This window comes from Esox lucius, chromosome 2, assembly GCF_011004845.1.
Source record: "Esox lucius isolate fEsoLuc1 chromosome 2, fEsoLuc1.pri, whole genome shotgun sequence".
In the NCBI taxonomy this organism is placed as follows: Eukaryota; Metazoa; Chordata; class Actinopteri; order Esociformes; family Esocidae; genus Esox; species Esox lucius.
The window spans coordinates 22,928,323-22,955,744 of record NC_047570.1 but is presented as its reverse complement, the minus strand read 5'-3'; the positions used below and the strand labels follow the sequence as shown (position 1 = coordinate 22,955,744).

General features: G+C 40.3%; 1 protein-coding gene across 2 annotated transcripts; it reads right to left on the bottom strand.

Annotated features, from left to right (window-relative positions):
* Positions 1-1,590: 1,590 nt before the first annotated feature.
* On the bottom strand, positions 1,591-25,542 carry LOC105015307 (enhancer of mRNA-decapping protein 3). Of its 2 annotated transcripts, none has more exons than XM_010878384.3 (7): positions 25,445-25,542; positions 23,603-23,783; positions 20,892-21,085; positions 16,755-17,102; positions 6,626-6,779; positions 5,836-6,053; positions 1,591-5,522 (listed from the first exon to the last, which is right to left on the bottom strand). In XM_010878384.3, exons 2-7 carry the CDS (start codon positions 23,764-23,766, stop codon positions 5,188-5,190), a joined length of 1,413 nt encoding a protein of 470 aa, XP_010876686.1. In that variant the 5' UTR covers positions 23,767-23,783; positions 25,445-25,542; the 3' UTR covers positions 1,591-5,187. The 2 variants fall into 2 exon arrangements, with proteins under 2 accessions (XP_010876686.1, XP_010876678.2); XM_010878376.4 differs by lacking the exon at positions 25,445-25,542 and adding an exon at positions 25,238-25,434.
* Positions 25,543-27,422: the final 1,880 nt, after the last annotated feature.

Here is a 27,422-nt window from a genome sequence, read left to right as displayed (position 1 = left end):
GCTCGTGCAAATGCTAGCCTCTTTTTCCTATTTGTAGTGGAGATGAGTGGTACCCGGCGGGGTCTTCTGCTGTTGTAGCCCATCCGCCTCAAGGTTGTGCGTGTTGTGGCTTCACAAATGCTTTGCTGCATACCTCGGTTGTAACGAATGGTTATTTCAGTCAAAGTTGCTCTTCTATCAGCTTGAATCAGTCGGTCCATTCTCCTCTGACCTCTAGCATCAACAAGGCATTTTCGCCCACAGGACTGCCGCATACTGGATGTTTTTCCTTTTTCACACCATTCTTTGTAAACCCTAGAAATGGTTGTGCGTGAAAATTCCAGTAACTGAGCAGATTGTGAAATACTCAGACCGGCCCGTCTGGCACCAACAACCATGCCACGCTCAAAATTGCTTAAATCACCTTTCTTTTCCATTCTGACATTCAGTTTGGAGTTCAGGAGATTGTCTTGACCAGGACCACACCCCTAAATGCATTGAAGCAACTGCCATGTGATTGGTTGATTAGATAATTGCATTAATGAGAAATTTAACAGGTGTTCCTAATAATACTTTAGGTGAGTGTACACACACACACACACACACACACACACACACACACACACACACACACACACACAATATATATATATATATTGAATACGAAAGTGTACACACACTTCGTTTTTTCGTATTCACTGTCATTTCCGATTATTGGCACCCTTAATACAGATGAGGGGGGAAGAAATGTAAAAGAAATTGACACGTAATGAAAATGAGCTGTTTTTGTAATTTTTTAGGAATGTATCTTTTTGTCAATAATGAATTTAAGCAGCCCCAAAAATCAAATGTCATTTTACAGTTGGGATAAGATTATTTCTGTTCTGCATTCATCATGCAAGCATTGCATTATAGAATGGGTGCAAACTTGCACTAATAACTGTCTTTTATACACTTCAGTTGTCATGGACTTCCTGAGTAGAAGAATGGCCAGGGATTGGTTTTCAAAGGTAATTTCAAGACCAGCACAGTAATCTTCTGCTGCCACAAGGCAACATAATTGTTTTACCTTTTTATTGTTCACTTTGACTGCTTTTTGACATTTAATACATTATTTTGTATTTGTATACTTTCTATTACTCAAATGAGTAATAAAAAGGTAAAACAAGTATTTTTCTTTATAAAAGTGAAGACAGTTCTGGAGTGGCTTCAGGGTAAATCAGTGAATGTTTTTGATTGGCCCAGCCAAATCCAGGATTTAAACATTTGTTGGGAGATTTGTACACCAACGTTTCCCATCCCATATGCCAGAAACTGCCCAAATCCATGTTTGCAAAGCTGGTAGAGGCATACCTGCAATCTGAAAATCTGTGGCTTTAATTGAAGAGGGCAGCTCACAAGCACAGAAAGAAGAATCTTAAGAATCTAGGAAGATTATTTAGGGAGAAATGGTATAAGATCCCTTCCAATGTGTTTTCTGAAGAATTTGTAAGAAAAAGCTGTGCCGTTACCCCTGCACTGGGAGGTTGCAAAGTAATGTACAAGGTTGCCAAAGATTTATAAATTCAGAAATAAATTCAAATGTATTCTACATGTTGGAAAATTACAATATAGCTCATTACCTGTGTTTATTTCATACAACTGTCTTTTTTCATCATTATCAGTGCTGTTAATTTGAAGTGACTATGGTGTATTCCTCTGGCTACACAATGAAAACAAGTCAGAAGTATACATATAAATCAATGTAATTCTTTTTTTTTTTTTTTTGATTTTACTGAATTACTGCCAGGTGCAGTGAAAACTGGGAAATTTTTCTGAAAAAAATTAGGTTAGATGCAGCTTATGGTAGAGAAATTAACATACAAATCTCAGGCATCACCTCTTCTAGACATTAGTGCAAGTCAGCATGCCAATTGATAACACAATGCCACAGATTTTGTTACATGTTGGTTCATCCACAAGGGTTCTGGCCAAGGCCCATCCTATATATTTCTGGGACCACTGAAATGCAACCCATCGGTTGCTGGGAGAAGCAAATGCTATGGTTGTTTCCTTGTGGAGAAGAAACTAACAAAACGGGATTAGCTTTTGCCTGGAACAGGGTTGCCAGGTAAGCATTTCTGTATTTTTAATAATCATTTACCAATTGCCTAGACTATTTCAAAAGGCAATGGCAAAAATCTTCATGGAAAAAAAAATACCTCCAAATTCATTAAGTAATGCTCTGAAAAATGCTATGAAATGTGCAGCCATTCATTACTTATCATTACTTACTATTAACACAAAAAGTTACTAATACCATTTCTTCCTACAACAAAAAGGACGATGAGGCAATTTTTAAAACCTCTGTGATGCAATTTTGGCAGGCAAGAGTGAGTCTGACTCTATAAGTTGATCCGAGTTACCTCCCTGATTACTCAAACTGGATTTGAAGGATACTGACTGGTTTCAACTAGATTCTACAAGAAAATTCAGATTTTACATGCACAAGATTATATAGCCAGACACAGTCAGAGTCCACAATTGGAAAAAAACACAATTGGGAAAAAAAAATTCCGGTTAAAACCCCAAAAACAAAAGTTGGCGTTAATGTGACAACAACCCAGTCACCGCAACACAAACAGACCTTTTATTTCCTAAATTCTATAAGGCTAACAGCTGCTCTCTGGATTTAGTTTTGAGAAAGAGAAGAGAATGGGGAAGTATTGTCTCATTGAGAAAATGAAATGTCGATTGGCTGTGGCTACTTAGAACCATCTGGTAGACAACATGTGAAATGTATCCTCAGACACCAGACACCCAGACATGCAGAGCATCCACATGACAAAATATTGTTTCAGTTGCATCAAAGTGTGGTTAGGAGAAATTGCAAAACATTAAATAATGGTGCATGTAGCATTTACACCACCGTATTTACCATAAAAGATAATCTAATTCATGACTGATTGAATTCAATCATAATCTCAGTATAAATAACCCAAACCTGGACCATGACTGCAGACACAGTAACATGGTACATTTGCCTTCCTGAAGTTATGATAAAGTATGTTTATTAATCCAGAGTCTATACACCAATTCCACCCAAAAAGAAAACAAGATTAAATCTGGAATGAAATGGACAAACAAAAAGTTTATTTCTTTCATATAATGTAACCCATTATCCTTTTGCTAGCTACCTCAGAGGACACTTCTGAAAAACAATTACTGTCCTTCAGAAAATGATTACTTGGCAGTAGGAAAACATGGCTTATTTTCTGCCAAAACCTTTGTAACAAAATTACCATAAGACCATTAGTAACTTTAAAATAAGTTACTATTTTACAGTCAACCAAACTTTCATTGGCACAACAGCAAATATACTGGAAAAAGGGCAGTCATGCATTGCCAAGCAAAGGACCACTAGTCTGTAAAAGGCAGTTTAGAAAGAGATATTTGCAAAATAGTGTGACCTTCATATTATTCTTCATAATGTTCTTATTAACTTTAGCACAATGCCTTAAAGTCCATGCATTAATGCTAGTTAGTTGGCAGTGTGTCTGGTAACCACCTCAAAAATCTTCCACACAGGTGGCATTCACAGCCTCACATGACTATGATAAGTTGATAAAAGGTTTGGCAGCAAAAATCCTGAACTATATCTTTAAAACTAGCACTTTTAGATGACAACAAAAAATCTCTTATAAGACTGATCTCCTCAGAATCCAACAGCTGCCTTAGAGCCCAACAAGGCCAAAATATATTTTTTTAATATTTTACACTAACATCAGTTCTGATATCCTCAAGACTTCCAAGAGAATGATGTGCACACCAATAGCTGGATTCCGAAAGACCCCCTCTGCAGCAGAGCAAAACTAAACTATACAAAAATTTACCAATTGTGTTTGGAAAATTGCTTATCGTTTGCAAACAATTGAGACATATTTGGTGCCCTAACAGGTTGCCAATCGCAGATTTGTTTATACAAACCTTTCATACCAATCCAACCAAATACATGCTCAGTTTAAAAAGAATTAACAACACTTTCCTACTCTAATCTACTGTGGCTTCTCATCCAAGCCTTATTGTGCGAATTGAAATTAGGTAATGCCTGCACAAATGAAATACAAACCCATTCATATAAAAATGTGAAATCAATGGTAGACTGACCAGTATTAGGAAAATTGGCTACCTCTAAACACCTAACTAGACCATTTATCTCCAAATAAATTCAGTAATATTAAGTAATTTGTAATGTCTGGCAAATGACATGTTACAAAAACAACCACAAAAATACAGCTGAGAAAACAGCCACAGCAACAGAGGTAGACTGTGTAATCTTTATATGTATAGCTTTTATCTACTAAACTTTGTAAACAATGTGGCCTGATCCAACAGGATTCAAAGATTGTACTCATATGAAATAGTTTAAGACAGAAATAAATGATTTGTTTGTATGGTGACTCGGGTACAATGAAACATTTGGCACCACTTTACATCTTCTATTGCAGATAAAGTTCTGAAAAGTGATGCAATTCAAACTAATACTAATACTTTCATATTCATCAAAAACAGGCACAAATTCTTAAACCACTTCTCCTGAGGTAATTGAAACAAGACACAAGTTGGTGCGGAGATACCACCTGTGCTAGCTAAATGACACACCAAATAAAAAATGACACCAAAAATCTCCAATTCAAATCATAGGGACTTTCCCAGAGATGAGCTCTGCATTGGGGCACTGGGTCAGCCAGGTCGTCTCCATTCCATTCCACACACAATCTACAGTAGGAAACAACGGTATGTCTGGGGTCACAGATAGAGAGTCACAGCGGTCAGTCAGCTCTCTGTAAACATAACATACTTAGACTGGCTGATAATGGAGGGCAACACACACAGACCCCTTATCACAAAGTCCAACAGGACAGGAAGCCCTCCTCTCCTAACTCCCCCCCCACCATTTCCAGTGGTACCTCACGGCACGCGATACACTCCCAGAGGTCACACAGGAGCAAAGGGAAAACAAACCGACCAGCAATTCACATTGTATTTTTAGAAATCACCCTTCAACCTTTGTTCAGTAACTATACACATCAACCACTTTGAAGTCATTGACACTGCTCCTGGACTCTCAGCATATGCAGGACTTGAGGCTGGTCCTATATACATCTGCACTGCAATGACAACCCAATGCCGTGCTCAGCCAGGTCGGTTGGTTTAAAACAGGTCCTGCTATGCAGAGTGCAAAGGAATAACAAATTTGCATCCAAAGGGTGAATGGTAGTTGATCCCCACTTCCTGAAACACCTGCTTGGGCACTCCGATGTCACACAGGTATACCCTGGCCTCCCCACCATCCAGAGGAAGTGGCAGGCCCAGAGACAGGGTCCACTTGGCCTCCACGACCTGCTTCTGGCCACTCACTGGGGGGTCGATGGTGAGCACTGGGGCTTTGTTCTGGTTGGCCCAATCTGCAGCTGCCTGGTACCAGGCCTGGTCCCGTAGGAGGCTGTTCTCATGGCAGTCCAGACAATTTATGACCAGGTCCACTGGGCTGACAGGCAGGTCTAAGGGAAGGGACAAGAGAGAACAATCATGGTTTGAACTGAAAAACAACAGCAACACCTCCAGCAGAGGGCAACATTCACTCAGTGTATTACCATTAACATCAGAAAATAACTTGTGTGTAGTTGATTTTTGTCATATCAATGTCCATAATAGGAAAGTGTCTACTATAGATTAGAAAACAATGAACTTGAACCAGGAAGTGGATTCACTATCTCAAATTACAATCCATTTATAACTTTTTGTCTAGTCTCATCTAAATTAAGTGTAACAAAACAGAGAACAGATATACTGTGCGTCAGTCAGTATTGGTACCTTTGATGCTGGCCACCTGTTTGCCGCTGGTCTTGCTGTAGAGGTTGAGTTCATTGGTTATGGACTCCTGCATCTTCACAACGTTGGGGATGAAGAGGACGACGTCCACGTCGTGGTTGGCCAGGTGCCGGCCGCAGCTGATGCCCTGGGCCCCCTGAACATGGGGCCCACATAGCAGGGCCACCGTGGGACGCTGATGGTCATTTTTAGGGGTCAGCCTGGGGATATCCAAGATATGCTTTTTAAATTTGCAATAACCTTAAATATAGGTCTACTGGTAGAGTCGATTAGTTAACATTAATGACATTTACATTATTGTGTCACATACAGTCATGACTGATCTGAACATCATGATCTGCAGATTCCATAAAATACAGAGGAAATCTGCATGTGTAATAAATGATTGTCTACTCTTTCACTGTATTATGGACTTCAGAAGAAGCGTTCATCTGCCATTCATGTAATCACAGTCAGCAGGGCATTGTGAGGCATGTTGACCATAAACACAGCTTTCCAAAGGCTGCTACAACATGTCCTGCAAAGAAATGCTTTTCTGTCACGATTACCTGCTAAAGCCACTGTGTACTCAAAAATAAGGTGTTTGAATTAAATCATTCACATGCACGCAAGAGGCAAGCCTGTAGGCATGTTTACATAACACTGGGTTGTGTTCATTATGGAACATCGTACCTAAAACAACATGTAGAAACTTTCCTTATTGTGTATTGAATGTGACTGATGTGAAGGAATCACATTTCATGTGATGTGTAGAAAGCATCCAGTCACTTACCGGTTGGGGCCCCCCAGTAGAGTTAGGGCCATCTGGCTGGCACACACACCAGTCATCTCCAGCCTCCGTTCCAGAGAAAGGCCATGCTGCTCCGCTACGGCCAGTAGACGCTTGTGAAGTTCGAAAGACACACTGGGGACAACCAGGCCTGAGTCTACACACACACACACACACACACACACACACAATTAGTTTTTGTGCCAGACTAGAATATAGTATACAGCTACATATACACATGCTACCCGACAAAGGTTCCGGAGTGCACCGCTATGTTCAGCACTTTCCAACAATGCTTCAACAGGACTGTTGTTGCCATGGACAAGCAGAACTGAGTCAACAAGCCCTTGATTAGTTCAAACTGGGAATTAGTTAGGGGCAACATGTAACATTTTCTCCTCAGATGTTCTGGCATCGACCTTTTAGTAGTTCCAAAAGTCAGAACTAACCTTGTCAGTCTGGCTGCTTTTTACTATGCAGCTCACCTTTGGAACAGCCTACAAGATGTCTGAGGGCTTTTGAAACAGATTTCTTAAGTTCTCAGGGCTTGTTTACATTGAGCTACATTTTCTGAGATCGTAGCAGACTCAAGGTGCTAGATCATTTTGTTGTGTAATCTTGAAGATATAGATAGCTTGTGATGGCAATTCTCTCCGAAATGTATCAAGTTTCTATGCACATTTTCCCGTGACTGATGACCACAATCCTACATAGTACGTTTTGAACATGCCAGTGTAAACTCAAACACTATGGAAATGGTTATGCAAACTAAGATAAGTCTATCCAGAGATTTATTCTCTCTCTTGTAAAGTAAACAAGATCTTAGTAATGGTTCAAACAAGTGAATCCTTTGTTTGACTTCCTTATTGTCTTAGTCAAGTCAGTTTGTTTTACAACTCTAAATTATTTTGAGATTTTTAATGTTCTGTCCTGATTTTACACTGGCACAGAAACAAAGATTTGACATTGTTCTGTGTGTAAAATAGGTGTAATGCATTCCATTGTATAAAATGTGTTACAGAAATAGTTCTATTTGATCACCAAAAACGTACGCAGCTCTAGAGACTCCTTGTTTTGTGCAAAGCTTAATAATGTTTGGTCATAATTGAACATCTGGAAATGTAATCTGTTGTGAACCTTTTGGTGAACCTTTCCCATATTTTATATGAAGTACCAGTCAAAAGTTTGGACTCACTTATGTCTTAGAACTTTTTTACACATTCCAGATTTACTAATAAAAATGGAAATGCTTCCAATAAAAGTATAACCATATATTATCCTCATTATCAGTGAAACTTGTTACTCTTAAAAATTACTATAAGGCCCAATATACTAACAGCATAAGCCTCTACAATGAAACCAAATCCACTAATGTGCGCACACACACAAGAAGTCTTTAGGGAATAGGGGTTTGTGTATAAGCACATCCTCACGCAAGGAGCCAGTTCCCTGGGGAATGCCTCTTCCCCTGATCTGATCTATTTCCCATCACTAAAGGAATATTCCCTTCTTCCTCTCATTTGTCACTGATGCCCGCAGCCTTTTACGAAACATGACAAACATGATGAAGCTAACAGAGAGACAAATCTCCCAGGTATCCCCCATGGCCATCTGGGTTCACACGCACCAGCTCATCCCTCCTGAGCTCCCTCAGCATCCCCAAAACCACATAGTGGGGAAGGGCACGGCACCACCCCGGGCCCACACACACTAAACAGAGGCCTACACCAAAACATAGGGGTAACACAAAGGAATCTTCAAAACAGGAAGTTGAGCTTACTGGTTGATACACCTGTGTGCCACGATGATGGCTAGCGTGTGAGGTACTGTTGCAGAGAGAATACTACGGTCCAGAACCATATACATTTGTTTGGGGCTGAGATCAGGACTGTGTCAAAACAGTAGCAGGCTTCTAGAAGACTAGTCCAGAGAAGAAGTTGGGAAACAGTTGTAAGACATCCTCAGGGGATTTCACTTCTCATGTGGAAAACCCATATCCCAAGTATACAATAAAGAATCCACAATAAAGGGTAAAACTATTTATTGTGAGCAACTGCAAAAATCAAGTAGTAGGTCATCCACAGGGCTCAATCAGATTAAAAGTTGTGAGGTCAGACCCCTTGTTTGAGGCAGTATGTGGTAGCAATAAAGTATGAAAGAGAACAGTCACCCCTCCCCATGACTAACCTGGACCACCTGTTGAGGTGTCTTTTATTAAGTCAGGCTGTTGTGAAAAGGAGACAGAAAAAAAGGAGTGCCGTAAAGGAGAACGATCACACATTTTGGACATTTGTCAAAGTACTTGATACTCTGACTCAGTGCTCGACTGTCACTCTGCAGCTTACTCTCACGGAGAGCAGAGCAGCGCTGGAATTAGGTCACATCTCAGAGCCATATGAGTCTCTTGCTACAGTGGAACAATGTGTAAGATTCAACTGCTAGTGATAAATGAAACAAAGAGGCTACTACCAAGGTAGCGATGATGCTTCGGACAATCAAGGGGGGAGAACAAGTATTTGATAACACTGTCGATTTTGCAGGTTTCCTACTTACAAAGCATGTAGAGGTCTGTCATTTTTATCATAGGTACATTTCCACTGTGAAAGGCGGAATCTAAAACAAAAACCCAGAAAATCAATAAATAAATAATTAATTAGCATTTTATTGCATGACATAAGTATTTGATCACCTACCAACCAGTAAGCACTCTGGCTCTCACAGACCTGTTAGTTTTTCTTTAAGAAGCCCTCCTGTTCTCCACTCATTACCTGTATTAACTACACCTGTTTGAACTTGTTACCTGTATAAAAGACACCTGTCCACACACTCAAACAGACTCCAACCTCTCCACAATGGCCAAGATCAGAGAGCTGTGTAAGGACATCAGGGATAAAATCGTACACCTGCACAAGGCTGAGATGGGCTACAGGACAATAGGCAAGCAGTTTGGTGAGAAGGTAACAACTGTTGGCGCAATTATTAGAAAACGGAAGAAGTTCAAGATGACGGTCAATCTCCCTCGGTCTGGGGCTCCATGCAAGATCTCACCTCGTCAATGATCATGAGGAAGGTGAGGGATCGGCCCAGAACTACACGGCAGGACCTGGTCAATGACCTGAAGAGAGCTGGGACCACAGTCTCAAAGAAAACCATTAGTAACACACTACGCTGTCATGGATTAAAATCCTGCAGCGCATGTCCTGGCCTGGCTGAAGTTTGCCAATTACCATCTGGATGATCCAGACGAGGAATGGGAGAAGGTCATGTGGTCTGATGAGACAAAAATAGAGACTTTTGGTCTAAACTCCACTCGCCGTTTTTGGAGGAAGAAGAAGGATAAGGTGGAAACATCATTCTTTGGGGTTGCTTTTCTGCAAAGGGGACAGGATGACTGCACCGTTTTGAGGGGAGGATGGATGGGGCCCATGTATCGCGAGATCTTGGCCAACAACCTCCTTCCCTCAGAAAGAGCATTGAAGATGGGTCTTGGCTGGGTCTTCCAGCATGACAACGACCCGAAACACAGCAAGGGCAACTAAGGAGTGGCTCCGTAAGAAGCATCTCAAGGTCCTGGAGTGGCCTAGCCAGTCTCCATATCTGAACCCAATAGAAAATCTTTGGAGGGAGCTGAAAGTCCGTATTACCCAGCGACAGCCCCGAAACCTGAAGGATCTGAAGGTCTGTATTGAAGAGTGGGCCAAAATCCCTGCTGCAGTGTGTGCAAACCTGGTCAAGAACTACAGGAAATGTATGATCTCTGTAATTGCAAACAAAGGTTTCTGTACCAAATATTAGGTTCTGCTTTTCTGATGTCATGCAATAAAATAAATTAATTACTTCAAAATCATACAATGTGATTTTCTGGATTTTTGTTTTAGATTCCGTCGCTCACAGTTGAAGAGTACCTATGATAAAAATTAGACTTCTACATGCTTTGTAAGTTGGAAAACCTGCAAAATGGGCAGTGTATCAAATACTTGTTCTCCCCACCGTATAATAAACGAGCTGATGTGATAAAGATTTATGCAATGTGAACTCCAGCGCTGCCTTGCTTTCTGTGAGTGACAGAGCTTAGACAGTCCTCTGAAATGTGACATTGTTCTCCTTTAAATGGACAGTCTGAAAAGCTTAGGCCTGGTTGCTGAGTAATGCCTCCCTCAATGTATAGTGCCGGCACGCATCAGAAACATGTACACTCAACGCAGAACACTTGCAGTGTGACACACACACACATGGGCAGACAGATGTCGTGCCTAGGTGAAATGAACCTTATCTCTTCCCTGTTCATATCTCCTCCTCCCTTCCACTGTTCCTTTATAAGCAGTACAAAGACAGGTAATATGTTACTGTGAGAGAAACCCAGTCTACTCTGGTGTGCCGTTCCTCTGCCAATCACGCGAGCGATAAGCACACAGCAAAGTCAACTGCTCCTTGTCATGCAATCTGCTGCTGAGGAGAGGCAACGTGAGGGGAAGTGGGAGTTGTACTATGTGCTAATTGCATTTGGACCATCCAGCCAGGTGTGTTTAGAAATAATTCCCCTGCTACACCCCCCCCCCCTCCCCACACCCCCAAGATTCTGTGTACTCTCGCACACACACAGCACATACACACCCACTCCACCTCACGCAATGTTCAACCTGCTCAACTGGGTATCTAGGAGCATGCAGAGGCAGTAAAATAAACTGAGCTGGAAGCAATCCTTCAAACTTGACAATAAGAACATAGACGCTGAAACCAATACAGACACGCAGGCTGGACGAGCCAAGGGGGATTGGTGGAGCTGGGGGGGGGGGGGGGGGGTTAGTGGAGGAGACAGAATAGTGAGGTTTCAGCTTTTATTTTCTGTGTTTTGTTTAAAAAATTATCATTAGATGCTAATCCAATTAATAGCTGGCTGGAGTACAATATCAGAATATGCATTTGACTGTCGCCAGCGTACAGGTGCCCGACCAACTGCAAGACACTCGCTAGAGCATGACGATATGAGGAATGGTCTGTCGGTCCAACCCTACCCTAATCCAGGCAATGTGAGGCCAACTGTACACAGGCTATTGTAGATCACAGTCACAACTGGCTGCGAAATTCAAATTGGAGGGAAACAATAGAGCTGAGCCTGTGGCTTTAATGTGTTTGCATTAAAGAAAATGTAAACTTGCTGTTGAAGTGGTTTAATTAGCATGCAAAGTAGCAAATGAGATTAGACATTCACTTTCACTGAAACGTAATGATTAGGACTAAAACAAACATAAGTCTACTTGCAGCAAGACCTTCGTATTCCTAACCTCTTATCTGTGGTCTGAAACTGTTGATTTAAATGTTTACAGTTCTGTAAAAAGGAAATGATTGGAGGTCACAGACAGAAGCCCTCAGAAGGGTATGGGTTTTTTCCTGTTGTAATGTGGTGGCATCCCAAATGGAACTCTTTCCTGTTGGCCTTTGGCAAAGGCAGTGTGCTACCCAGTGAGTAGGGTGCCAGTTGAGGGGAAGCCTGTGTGTGACTGAGAGGTGCTGTTTATGTAAAGCTCAAAGCGGTCTGATAATTACTAGGTACAGAGGATGAGGATTAACATAACAGCGTACAGACAGAAAGAGGCAGAGGCAGCAGACCTGCCCAGCCCGTCTGGTAAGGAGAGAAGACAACAGTTTCCTCATTCAGCTCGTAGTTCTCAGCTCCTAGCACCAGAGGCAAGGCATTTAAAAAAGATTTTAATGGCTACATCATAGTCCCTGCCCAGCTATCGCTATGGTAACACTGGCTGGCAGCCATGTTAGGCCACTTAGAAATAAGTGCCAATATAATAATTGCCAACCCCTTTCTAGGAACCACCACACCACCATGAAAATTGGTACAGTGTGTTCTGTAGTTTAGTCACCAGTGAAAGTCTACACAACGCTTGCAGAATTGACAATTTGCTGACAAAGTGTTAATATGGGTAATTGGCCAGCTCTGAACCATGCTACCAGCAGAACATATAGTGGCTTCGTAAAGTATTCACACCCCTTCCCTTTCTCCACATTATGTTGTTATAGACTGAAGTTGTAATTTATTTTGGCATCAATCTAAACAATACCCCATAAAGACAAACTGAAAACCCCCATGTTTCACTGTACAGATGGTATTAGCCAGGTAATGTTTTCCCCCTGTTCTCCCCAGATGTAGTGCTTGGCATTCAGGCCTTACAGTTATATCTTGGTCTCATCACAGCAAAGCAACAGCAAAGCAACTCAGGAGTGGCTTAATTAAGGCCTGAGTGATGGAGTGGAGCACAGAAACTGATTAAACAGCATGATCATTACACAGGTGCACCTTGTGCCACTCTACTGTAAAGGAAAAATGTGCAGTTGTCACACAACACAATGCCACAGATGCTTCTAGTTTTGAGGGAGTGTGCAATTAGCATGCTGACTGCACAATGTCTAAAAAGAAATGCATGTTCATTCTCTACCATCAGACGCAGTACAACCAACAGCCCTAATAACAATAGACCATGTGTAATCATCAGTTTGGCATTGATTGCCACTGGCTTGCTGGTAAACAGAGCTCTTCATGGACCATTCTTAGTTTCAACTATACCGGGCAGATGGCAGACAGTGTGTTTGGCACTGTGTAGGAAAACTGGTTGCTGATGAAGGAGCTATGAAAAGTGTCCCTTACTACAGTAATTGTATGGGCAGGCATTAGTTACGGAAAAATTGCATTATCAGTGACAATTTGAATTGCACAGAGATACTCCAACAAGACACCAAGAACCTGAGGCCCATTGTTGTGTCATTCATCCATGACCTCATGTTTAAACAAAATACTGATGATTTCCCAGTCATATGAAATCCAGAGCTTATGGCTAAATTTAACTGACTGATTTCCTTTTATGAACTGTACCTCAGCAAAAACATGTTGACATTTAGCCCCAAAGTGAGCTGTTCTTGTAACTTACATACACTCACTTAAAGGATTATTAGGAACACCTGTTCAATTTCTCATTAATGCAATTATCTAATCAACCAATCACATGGCAGTTGCTTCAATGCATTTAGGGGTGTGGTCCTGGTCAAGACAATCTCCTGAACGCCAAACTGAATGTCAGAATGGGAAAGAAAGGTGATTTAAGCAATTTTGAGCGTGGCATGGTTGTTGGTGCCAGACGGGCCAGTCTGAGTATTTCACAATCTGCTCAGTTACTGGGATTTTCACACACAACCATTTCTAGGGTTTACAAAGAATGGTGTGAAAAGGGAAAAACATACAGTGTGCGGCAGTCCTGTGGGTGAAAATGCCTTGTTGATGCTAGAGGTCAGAGGAGAATGGGCCGACTGATTCAAGCTGATAGAAGAGCAACTTTGACTGAAATAACCACTCGTTACAACCGAGGTATGCAGCAAAGCATTTGTGAAGCCACAACACGCACAACCTTGAGGCGGATGGGCTACAACAGCAGAAGACCCCGCCGGGTACCACTCATCTCCACTACAAATAGGAAAGAGGCTACAATTTGCACGAGCTCACCAAAATTGGACAGTTGAAGACTGGAAGAATGTTGCCTGGTCTGATGAGTCTCGATTTCTGTTGAGACATTCAGATGGTAGAGTCAGAATTTGGCGTAAACAGAATGAGAACATGGATCCATCATGCCTTGTTACCCATGTGCAGGCTGGTGGTGGTGGTGTAATGGTGTGGGGGATGTTTTCTTGGCACACTTTAGGCCCCTTAGTGCCAATTGGGCATGGTTTAAATGCCACGGCCTACCTGAGCATTGTTTCTGACCATGTCCATCCCTTTATGACCATCCTCTGATGGCTACTTCCAGCAGGATAATGCACCATGTCACAAAGCTCGAATCATTTCAAATTGGTTTCTTGAACATGACAATGAGTTCACTGTACTGAAATGGCCCCCACAGTCACCAGATCACAACCCAATAGAGCAACTTTGGGATGTGGTGGAACGGGAGCTTCGTTCCCTGGATGTGCATCCCACAAATCTCCATCAACTGCAAGATCCTATCCTATCAATATGGGCCAACATTTCTAAAGAATGCTTTCAGCACCTTGTTGAATCAATGCCACGTAGATTTAAGGCAGTTCTGAAGGCGAAAGGGGGTCAAACAGTATTAATATGGTGTTCCTAATAATCCTTTAGGTGAGTGTATATTGAGAAAGTAAGTGCCAACATTGGTAAGATTAACACAAATTACTATAAAATTCAAATACTGAGCTAAAGATTTTGTTTAGCACATCAGGAGAAAAAAAATAACTCAGACAAACATAATTGTTAAAATTAATGACTTGTCAGCTTTCAATACCTCACCATGCAAGAATAAAAGTACCAACATGTTTTATGAGTGTAAAAACATTGTGAAGGATGTGAGACATTTGCCATATTTAATTGAAACCACAGGTTTGGAAACTTGATTTTGAGCATGCTATACAGTTCAGTATTTGAATTATTACATTTCATTGTACCATTTCCTTCAACATTATATATAATTTTCCACCCTACTGAATAATACATTATACTGTGTAGTTATCTACATTTGTTCACCAATTGCTGATTTTAATATTTACAGTGCTGTGAAAAGGATATCTTTCCAGGTTGCAGACAGATGCCATCAGACAATAAATGACAGCTAAGTGTTGCTTTTGCTAGCTTGGTAAACTATATTTTTAAAGTCGCTTCTCTTACATTGGACATGACTTGCAAACATGCAATGAGTCTCATTGAATGTTTCAGACTAAGTTATATACAGCTACGAGTATAATCTGTATCTAGGAGTAAAAAGCTGTCTGGGTAAAGATGCATAAAACTCAGGGTGACCAATAGCATTGGAATGAGCTATCCTCTCTTTCCTAACAGGTGAGCTACCAAACTGGCAAGTGTGTGTATGCGTGAGCGACAGTACACAATAGGTGTGTAGGTCCTTAGGGAGAAACCTGTAGTGATTACTGGGAGGGAAAAGCTCATCGTGGCCTAGCCTTCTCACTTCACACTGCACAGAGGCTAGCTTCACTTAGATTAGCATGATGAGCGTCACTTGATGAGAGTTACACTGTTATTCCTCCTGGTTGCATCAGATTACTGGGACAATCTCCTTGTCTGTTTCTTTAAGGGCTATTTTTAGAGCGTTAGACAATGTATTGTATCTCCAGTAGTCTGGCTGGCCCAGCCAAAAAGTCCCAGGTCTTCTTGTGGCCCCAACAAAGTGACTGTGGTAAAGCCTAGTGCAGACCTTACAGAGACATAAGATAAAGAAACTGGTTTGCTTATTGCTCAGGTAGCATAGCAAAGTAAGATCATGTTGTAGGGTAAGTATAACAATATCCGCCAGATATACATTTTATACAATAAATCTGATCATTTCACACTGAGAAAATGGAAGCTAAGATAGCTTGCCATGTTATGCTAGGACTCAACCTCCATGCATTCACGCTAAACAAATAATCAGCTATCGCCCCCTTGTGTGGGAGTGCGTCTAGCAATGGTACCACGCTATGAAAAGGTGTCCACTGCTCCAAAAATTTTAGATCTGCAGGGTGAAGCATGTATTGGCATTGACAGACTAGTTCTCTCTCTGTGAATGTGTGATCTGTGACAATGAATGGAGGGTGTTGCATCTGTCATGCCCTTAGGGCTGCCGGTCTATGTATGTTTGATAGATACATTTGAATGAATGGATGGCGCTCTCATTCTTCAATTTACCCACAGGGCAGGCCTCTGGATGTGGGATGTGACTGGAGTGTGCTCAGCTACTAAGTCAGTCTTTCCAGCCTCAAAGCATTTGTGAGAAATTGTGTTGAAAATACTAAAATATCTCTATAATAAACTAACAAAGCTCTGACGGACATACACCTAAGTGCACAAGAACAACATTGCCGAGGAACATTCATTAACACACACACGGATGACTCGTACACACACTTCAGTTAGAAAGGTATTGTATTTTGTACATTTATTTTTTATTCATATATGTTTTGTTGTCTTTTTGACCCCAGACAAGCTGTTGCAATGGTGTATGCTAAAAGCGATCCTAATGAAAACAAATATAGCGATTTGAAATAGTAAAATAAAAAGTGAATGAAATTTGGGTGTGGTTCTCAATGATAGCGGATGTGTGAGGTGTTATGTCTCGCTTACCAGTGCAGTACTCCTTGCCTCCATGTTGAGACACCGTAATCTGCCGGTAGACAACTGGTTTGGCCTCCAGGATGTTCTCGTCGTGACGGTAACGTGTGGGTGTGCTGCGTTCGCCACCGGGCGTACCTCGGGATCGTGCCCCATTGCGATCTGTGCTGGCAATCTGGGAGAACACCGCTGCCTTGTCAAACAGCGCCAGGTTCCCCTCAAAGTCAAAGTCTGTGTCCAGACCTTCGTCCATGTCTGCGCCAAAACACTCATCGTCCCTTAGCTTCACCTGCCCCCCTCCTCCGTTCTTTTTCGGCGTGGGCTGTTTTAGCCCTTGGTTAGTAGCTGACGCTGGAGAAGCTGAAATAAATAAATAAATCAAGACATTAGAAGAGAGACAATTTTTTTCAGGAAAATGTTTCCCACAAAATATAAACTGAATAGTAACTGGAATACCCAAGGTTAATCTTTTATTTTTTTCTAGCTCTTAGAGCCGACCCAGGGTCCATTTATCTGTCAAGGCTCCAGTCCAGTTATCCTATGACTTTAAGGAACTGTAGTTGTGACAAAAACCAAATGCTAATATGCTAGTAATAATATGGTAACATGCTATATCGCAACCTAGAGAAAATGTATATCCTAGAAAACATTTACATGCATGCATTGCTCAACAAATCCAAACCAAAAAGAACCAAGATGAAAACAAAAAACTGGAAAAACCTGGTGTTCAACCCTAACCGCGCTGAGCTCTCACGCTAAGAGAGCGGCACAGTCGCACGCGAGTGTCATACTGACAGCTAGGTGCTTTGGGCTCTTACGCAAGGTATCCAACAAGACTCCATCAAGTCACATACAGCCTGTAGTCACATTGGCTGATCAGGGACCTGCTACTACATCAATGTATTTGGACAAGGGAGGGAGCAGCTTTAAAAACAAAATCAGTTAGTGTGTGTATATGCATCAGCATTTCAACATAGGAAAATGTATTACAATAAGACCACACAGTATTATTACCTACAGCTCTATTGTAAATGCATGAATGCACTTGGCATTGTTCCACAGTGTAACAAAGCCTAGCAGTGTCTGACAAAAATCGTAGAAATGTGATATTTGGACAAAACATGAACTTCAGCCTTGTCCATCTGATAAACTAAGCAACATTTCAAAGGGTGATTAAACATTACCCATACTTAAGTGTAACAAGCAACATACTAATATTGACTAATACAGAATAATAAATCACTATGACAATAGTGAGATAAACACACATGATCTAAAGCTGAATTGATTGACAGCTTGCTATGACAGCGTGTGAGGCTTGTCAACATGTCATCATGTTGTGAATGAAGGGAAATGTGTTCACATGCAAGGTAAGACTGACATAAGGAAAACAGTGTCAGTCATCCGCAACACCTTCCTCACTGTGTGTGACAGTCCAATCAAGAAAAGGAAGGAAGAGCTTTGCTGTACACTCATGTTATTCACTAGGAGCACAGTTAAAACAACTGACACAGCTGACAGTATATACAAGTAAAAATAATAAAACAGCCACATTAAATGAATACTTGCTTAAATGAGGAATTTTAGAAGGAACTGCCTGGTGGAGATTGTTGTTAAAAGAATAACCTCCAACAAAGAATACTCCACCCCCTCAAATAAGGTAGAATGGAAAAAATTCCCACTGCAATTGTACTCCGTTATTTTAAATATATTTCGTTTCAACATTCCCATACTCTCCCATAACTCTCCCAGAAAGATTTTACAGTGGCTTTGAAAAGTATTCAGAACCCAATTTCTCCATACCTTTTTTGTATTAAAGATTTAATTTATAACTGATTTAAGAGAATGCCATCAATGTACACACAATAAACCATAATGACCAAGTAAAAACAGATTTTTCTGAAAATAAAAAAATACAAATCTTATATGCATAAGTAGCATTGAGTGTCCTTTGATCATCCTTTAGATGTCTCAGGAACTTGATTGAAACCCTACAGCAAATAAGACTGATTGGACTTGATTTAGAAAGGCAATCATCTGTCAATAAGAATCCACATCACAGCAATTGTCAGAGGAAAAACAAAACCCTTAGGTCAACCATCTCTGCAGTAATCCAAACAGGCCTTTATGGTACACTGGCTGGATGGAAGCCACTCCGGAGTAAAAAGCATATGAAATGTGGAGAAAGTGAAGGCGTCTTTATACTTTAAGAAGGTATGTCAGAATTTGAGACCATCTGTATAGCCCATGACTTTGATAAGCAGTCAGTAAACCCACCTCCACTCTCTTTCAAACAGCAGGTGCTAGGGGGCTATTAAGGAACATAGCATTGCGTGCTCAAGGCCGGTACCAAAGTTCCTCTTTATAATACGTGTGTGACTAAGATCAATAAACATCCCCCCAACTTCACCACGTCTGCTGCTAAAGAGGAGGTTATGCAATTTCTGGCTAACGTGCCTCTGTTCTCCTCTCCCATCTACTTTTCCCTCTCTCCTGCCCGGAACAGGAACCCCCCCTCCCAACAGGAAGCCATGTTTTCCCCAGTGCCCTTGGAAGGGTGCAGGCATCAATTGTGGAAACACTGTTTACCTTTGACTTTTTATTTTAATCTCCAGCTTCTTGGGCCAACAGCCAAGGGAACAAATGCACAGATTTCATTGGGCCAATTTGCTGAGTGGCAGGGGTTGGGCTGACCCTTTCACACGCTATGGGAATCTGGAGGAAGTCACAGCATTGCAAATAGCGCCTGCCTGTTTTCATGCTCGGGCTTGTTAAGAGTAACTGGTGACACTAAAGATTAGAGAAAAAGAGCGCCTCATCACACAGACAGAAATAAACTTGACTGATTAACTATATAACTACTACTTACGTTATGAGTTGTGGTTATTAAAGCTAGCGAGATTCATTCTCAGAACAGGGTACATCTTAGGCAATCATTAACTCTAACATTTGTGCCAAAACCTTGCAGGGATTTCTGTTGATAATAAACAAATAACAGTGGATTGGCCAAACGGAAGCTTGCTACATGTAAGAATGTGTCAGTGCAGTATAACATACAAGGAGTATAAAATGACCAAGACCAACCATTGCACAGAGGCAAACATTCCCTATGAACTCCCCTGTCTACTAAAGGCCAAACAATGTGTTGGTTTGACTTAAGTGATTGAAGATTCACAGGGCCAAGGGATTAAGGAGTGAAGTAACATGTGACACTGAGACTTGTACTTTCACATTTCCTCCTGACAGTGAACACCAAAAAGATAAACAATGACTATGTTCACCCTAAAATCACATTTAGATGAATACGATTATTAAATTCAGGGCTCTGCCGTGAAGGATTACACTGTGATTGCAAAGTGAAACATTCCCAGAGTGGGACTGTTATGGATAGAACCATGCTATAGGTCTACGAACAAGCGATTTCTGTAAGTTGACCTATATAACTACATATAGCATGTTACTTTGGTCAAAAATAACCTTTTTCAGGTCAATGTCAACAAACAAAACAAAATTGTATTACAATTTGAAAAGATAAACCAAATTTATTTCATCTGCCACATACACTTCCCATATGAAACTTACCGGCGTTCTCAAGTAAAATAGCGTTTGTTTAAAAGCACACAACAATAACAGTATGGAGCCTTTTGAGTCACTCCGCTTACTAGTTACCTAGCTAAGTGGTTAACTTAATGCAAAAAGCAAGATTCTCTGAACCATAGCAACTGTGTGTATAATTTATTTGTTAAAATTTGAGCTGAAATATCTACAATGCAAACAGTTTATCAGAAACTGTATAAAATGATCACACAGGCTCATTAGTATTCACTACGGGATGTTATATGTACTTAGTAGCATTGCTAAGCTTTGGCTTAGAGAGGCTCTGAAAACAGCACCCCTGGTGTTCAGCATTGGTATTACCAAACATCCCAGGTTGACAAGTTTGGTATGAATGTATGACAATACAGAAACCCCAAAATTTACCGATAGCACTCTGTTGGACCTCTGGAGTACTGCTTATCAAAGGTGGTGCTTCACAAAAACAGTATAGAAATCCCATACACATATTTCTGCATTAGGGCCTTGCAACCAGAATTGCATAAAATAACCTAGGGGAAAAACTGATTCCCCAAACTAGTAATCTCTACTTACCTTTTTGTAGAATGGTAATTGGAACATTGTTGGAATGTAGGTTGACGGCAGGGTAACCACCTCTGCCGTTTTGACCGCTCTGCCCTGAAGACATGATGCCAGGATCAGACAAGGCCTGCTGGCAGGCACTTTTTTTGCATCCACCACTTTGACTTTGGATATCCAGGAACTTGAGCTCTTTGATGTCCATAGCACTGCATGGAATGTAAACAAATGGCATGTTAGTCAGGTTGCTTAAAACAATAAAGTAGGCCCTTATGTCTTTGTAAATTAACTAGACCAATACACAGAATGTACATTGTGAGCAGAAAGTACTCCACTCCCTTGACTATAACTTTTTTCTTTTTTTGCATTAAAAAGTGGGGTGGTTAAAAATGATTAAAATGTAATTAAGCCACACAAGCATATTCATTGTCAACTTAGTAAATAACTCCAGTGTAGAATTGGCCTCATCTTTTAGGTTATTGCCCAGCTGAAATGAGAGATTCGGTATCTGTTTGAAAGCTAAGAATAAAGTTTTCCTTTCAGGTTTTTGCTTGTCATTAAGTCTGTTTACTTAGATCCTAAAAAACCTTTACATGAGACAGCCCCCACTTGAAAATATGATGAGCGGTATTCAGTGATCTGCCTTGTTGGAAACAATATGCATATTTTGTAATATTTTAATGCCTTGCTTATTTTCACTCAATCATTTAGGTTGGTATTGGACAAACCACAATGCAGTCTTCCCTCACTAACAAAAACAAACAGTAGCATTACTTAAAGGGAAAATCCAAATGTTAGACTCCATTTGGGGGTGTTTTTTCAGTCTCCCTACATAAGGGGTGATTGGAAGTGTTTCAGGCATAATTATGCAAAGAATTCTGCACTGGGAGTACAACCAACAATGTCACAGGTTGAGCCTGGCATAAAAAAAATTGTCACACTGTGTAGCACTTACTGTGGCTTACGTGTTTTGCCAATTGAAAGGCAGAACCGCAGAAATTCACAATTTTTATGGCGGATATGACAGGTTAATACCCTATTTAAGGACTTATGTAGGTAGAGAGAGCAGCAGTGACAATTCTCTTTTAAACCACTATTGGCTTCATGGTTAAATGTCTGTCTCTGGTTTACTTCCTCTCTGAAAACTGAATTCCAAAGGACACCTGTACTGTGCTGGAGTATTAAAACACTATCCAAAGTCTAATTAATAACTTTACCATGCTCAAAGATATACATGTATACTTTTTAAAATGTTTACATATTTACAAATTGGTCCACTTCTTTCCGAGAATGAGGAAAACCTCCATGTGCTTGTATATGAGCATAACTAAATTCTAATCTTCAAATGAGACTGACATTTTCCATGGAAAACCGTGATCTCCACAGCAGAAAGTGAGGACTGGAACACCTGGTGGTGGAACTGGATTTGGACCCATTTTAGATTTATTCCAAATAGTCAATGAATTATTGTAACCAAGGGATTTAATGTATAAAGAGAGTATTACAAATACAGTACAAGTATCAAAGATTAAAGTACTCCGGAGTTTGAAGATGCTGACAGGAGGAAAGGTAAATGCAAGAGAGCTTCTTCAAACCCTCGCTCTGGTTATATCCTAAAAATCAAGTAGTGGGGGTTGGTCAACTGACCAAAGGAAAACAGAACCAGTCCTGTAGAATAGACCCCTTATCAATCCCTGGGGCTTTTCCAATGACACAGGGGTGTTATCTCAAGGATCACGCAAGCTAGGCAATTAGAAGCAACCCTTTTGTCTCTGCATTCCCTCCTAACAGAAACATCTGTTAACCATCAACATTCCAAGGACAGCTTACTAGAACAGAAATTAAATACATAGGTATACATGTGTCTATAATAAATTATGAAGAATCATTATAAGTGTAAATAGACATAGAATTGACATTTTTCGGTTCATTCACTGGCATCTAACCTAATAGATCCACTAGAGCCACTGAGTGTCCAGCATTGCAATTAGCCATTAAGGATTGCCTCTTCTGAAATAAATGACAACTTCTTTACAACTCCTGTTGCGTCGGGTCCAATGGCAGCGTCCAAGCTTCATGAATCGTTGAGATACAATTCATTTGTCAGACGCATGCATTCAATTACAAAAAGGATGATTTCAGTAGTTTCTGCTTTAGCAGGCAAAACCTCACATTGCTGGCATTCAATAGCCACTCTTGATAGCTCTCAAACACCACATCCTCCTACCTGACAGTGACATAGATTTGTCCCAAAACTAAAAATATAGCTAGATATAGGCTAACATTTAGTTCAATACATTGAAACGCATTAGGGTATGGCGAAAAAACATTTCTCGTCTTCAAAAGTATTTGTATACACTCTACAGTCTCTACTTACCAAACCAGGGGTTTCAATTTGTTTCTAACAATCAGCAAGGTTGTTAAAGAAAATGTGTCCACAAGTAGTCCCACCAAGAAAATGTCATTAAAACTTAAAGGGAGCACTTTCCCCTGGGAGACCTTAGATGGTATGTATTATATCTGAATGATTTCTAGGGCAGTAAGATATGTTTCAAAAAGAATTGGCCAGAAAAAGCAAGGAATGTCTTTTAGGCTACACCACAAACCCCCCACAGTACTACATCACTGGGGGCATTGAAGGGCGGGAAAAATGGCTTTGACTTATCGATGTCATTATCACCTCATATATTCCCTGAAATCTGAGATGCCATATGAAGGGACCTTACCTAAAGGTGACCTCAGGGACAGGGCACCTGATCCCATTGTGGAATGGTTGTCTGAGAGAGATGGTCTGACTTGTCTGGTCCACAGATGACACTTCTCCTTGGTACATGCCCAGGGTTGGTCCACAGTTTATTGACACCAGACTGCCCAACCAGTCTGCAGCCATGTTCTTTGGATCTAAGGCTAAACAGCAGACAGAGACAACAACTTTACAAATGCAGTTAATACATTGCAGCTTTCTTAACAAGAAAGAACCAATTAAGTAAAGCTGTGTAAGCACTTACAGTACCCGCAAAAGATATTCAGATCCGTTCACCTTCGGATTTTTCTTCATTACAAACTTACATTTATAATTGCCCTCAATTGACACACAATACCCATTACTGAAAAGTTTTTAGAAATGTGTAACAAATGTATTATAAATTAATATATTAAATCTCATATACAGAGAATTTGGAAACTATTCAGATCAAATTTCCACATTTTGTTACATTACAGCCTTGTTCTAAAATGGATTCAATAGTTTTTTCCAAATTAGTCTACAAACAAAGCCCCATAGTAAAAACACAAAAACAGTTTTTTTTAGAATGTATAACAAAATTAAAAAAAACTGAAAAATTACATTTACATGAGTATTCAGAACTTTTCCTCTGACACTCAATTGAATACAGGTGCATCCTGTACTCAATTGCCGAAATCTTGCAATCACCTGAATTAGATATGGTTTGATGTTAATTAAAGCTGATTTAGACAATAAAAATAAGCATTCTAACATGGCTTAATTATTTCCTTTTGCTAAAAGGGGCATTGTGTGGGATATTGGCATTTTAATATTTAAAAAATTCCATAATTTATCTGCAGTAATAGCAGAATTGTAGTTTCCCAAAATGTATTCACCAGAAATGATTTTGGGTGCACATCCTAACATGTTGAATTGCTACTGGTTAACAGAACACAACCTTGGAAATCAATCAGTCTTATTCTTGTTGCTAAAATGCTACGCTGCAATGATCATTTGATTTGCAAAGGGGAACCAAACCACCACAGAATGTCCATGAAACAAACTTAACCATACTGGATTGAAGAGTTAGTTTGAATGTTAACTGTTGCTGCAATAAGTTCAGAATCCTTGAAAAGGACTTCAACTGTTCCCTTAAAAGGGTCTAGTTAGAACTCTATTTGGTTCCATAAAGAACCTGTTCCACTGAGGATTCTAAATTTAATACAAAAGGGTTCTAATAGAAAAAAAATTGCCCCTTCAAGTTAGCTGAACATTGTTAAGATAAAATGGATTTATCCTTTAATGATTGAGAAAGAGGCCGTTGTTATGCCTGAATTAGAGACCAACTACAAGATAACATTGTTGATAACTGGTTGTGAACGGTTGTACCAACTCTGTGACATTTATATTATGTCAAACAAAACACTCAACCGTACCAATGCGCTGTTAATTTATATTTAAATCGACTTCCAGTCAATCCCGCATCTGAACTTTGCGTAACGACGTACAGTGTAACTACTCGGTACATGGCTATGTTAAGACAAAGAACTTACGCTATCTAGCTATAGCCATTTGAATTAAACCAGTAACGTTAGCCAGCGAACTACATACCAACTAGTTAATCCTCTGAACTTACCATAGGAATACATTTGGTTACCGCACCGAGCAATATAGCAAACATTTAAATAGCTGTGTTATTACAGAGAGAAGATAGGACAGTAAGTAGCCTTGATGAATCAAAGTGGCTAAATTATGCCGTAACAACGCGTGGTTATTAACTCATGTTTCCATCCTTCTGATATTCACGAGACGCTGTGATGTCAAATTTTAAAAAAGTGCATACCGTGTCCTTTTCACGAGTTTTATGATGAGGAATTTCTTAGTTCGCTTAGCTACTAACACTACTCACTACCCAGAAGCATAGTTTCAGAGCATTATTGTTTCCTGTTCGCATCGTCACTTCCTCTGCTTTTTTCTTTTTTCTTTCAAATATTACAGTTTTTTGCAATTGCTAACAAGCGTTCACCTATACTTAAGATACTTTTTCTAAACTCTAAACACAGTAACACACAATTAGCCAAATAGTTAATTTTCTGCTCAAAACCACGTTCTGTTTATTAAAAACCAACTCAAAATGCAAAAAAGCTTTCTCAACATACACTAACACGGCAAACTCGACTCAACATCTAATAATTCTGTCAAAACATTAGCACATTTTCTATCCAAGAGGAACTTACAGTTAATCATAGCACAACGACTTTGAAAATACTACCAGTTGATGGCATTACAAAAACTCCATTACTTTTCATGTGTCAGTTCTACCTTCAGACAATAGACAATATTAAATCCATTGTTTCTTATAATTTTATTTCTGTTTACTGTAAACCACTCTACATATTTAGGTCGAATGTCGAATGTGTGCATTTCTGGCAACATACTATCTAAAAGTGAATGAGTCTTCTTTATAGAATGTAAAGTAGAAAAAAATTGTGACAGAATTGCTGTAGTAAAAGCATTACTAGTAACATGAAATTGCTGCCAGTGATCAATAAAAAATCCAGCATACATGGTCCTTGGTTCCAAATGTGTAAAAATAAAACACAATTACAGTAAAAAGGGCACAGAATGGAAAAAACACAAAAATGCACAGTCCTGTCCAAATCTTTACAATCTTCAGTATTTGTCTACATGTTCTCATCCACATCACATCGTATGTCGTCTCTTGCTACGCACCTTGGATAGAAACACTTGGCCTTATCCACCCCTGGCAATCTTCAGGTGAGATGTCTCTGCAGCCGGCATCCATTGCATCCAGGAAAAACATATGGTCATGTGACCAATCCTACATGCTCTTGGTCTTCACTGAGGAGCTTTCCTCTTCCTCCAGAGGGGAGGAAGACGTTGGGTCCTTTAGAGGCACAAAAACACAACATATGTATTTCCATTGGGACTGGTGGCCTGCAGTAACTGTGGGGCATAGCAGCAGTTATGATAGAAGAAGCCCTTGTGAAATGCATTACTTTCCTGTTGGTTTGTTGAAAATTCTGGATAATCGAAGGCACAGTTGATCGTCTGAGATTAGGCTGGACACTTTCACCAGCCTCCCTCAGTGATAGACCATGGTTTATCACATGATCTATGATGGTGGCTTTTATTTCATCACTGACAACACCACCACACATTCATACTCCTCTCTCCCTACCTCTCCTTCTCCTTTGTCCTTGTTTAACTATTCTTCTGCCTGGTCGAGCTACTCCTCTCCATGGTCCAGATACTCCTCTCCCCCGTTCTCCTTCTCCTCTCCCTGGTCCACCTACTCCTCTCCCTCGCATCTGCCAATGCTGTTTAGTGGCAGGTTTTTCTCTCTTGGGTTTTCACATCATGATTAGTGTATGGATAAAAATTGGTACAAAAAAATCTGTGTTATTAAGCTGCATGAGACATTAACAGAATGGCAGTAGCCTACATTTGTCATAAAACTTTTATCATAAACACAACCAGTCTTGCTTTTTCAACCTGATTCATACATATACTGTCAAAATGTTGACTCTGGGCAGAACCACATCTTTTTGTGTGGTTTTTGATTGCAGAGTTTTGGTAAAACAAAAAAGATGAGAGAAATATATGTAAAAGATGGCTAGAGAAAGGTGTGTTGAAAAAAGGACATGCGTATCAAGTCTCTGTGATATAAGGTTGAGGGGATCTTATGTTTCAGGCATTTATGGCTCGTCTAGATTCATGACATATTTTCTGTGTGAAGTGTAGACAAACAGATCCAACCAAATTCCTCAAAACTCATTGGAGGGCACTTCACCTTGCAG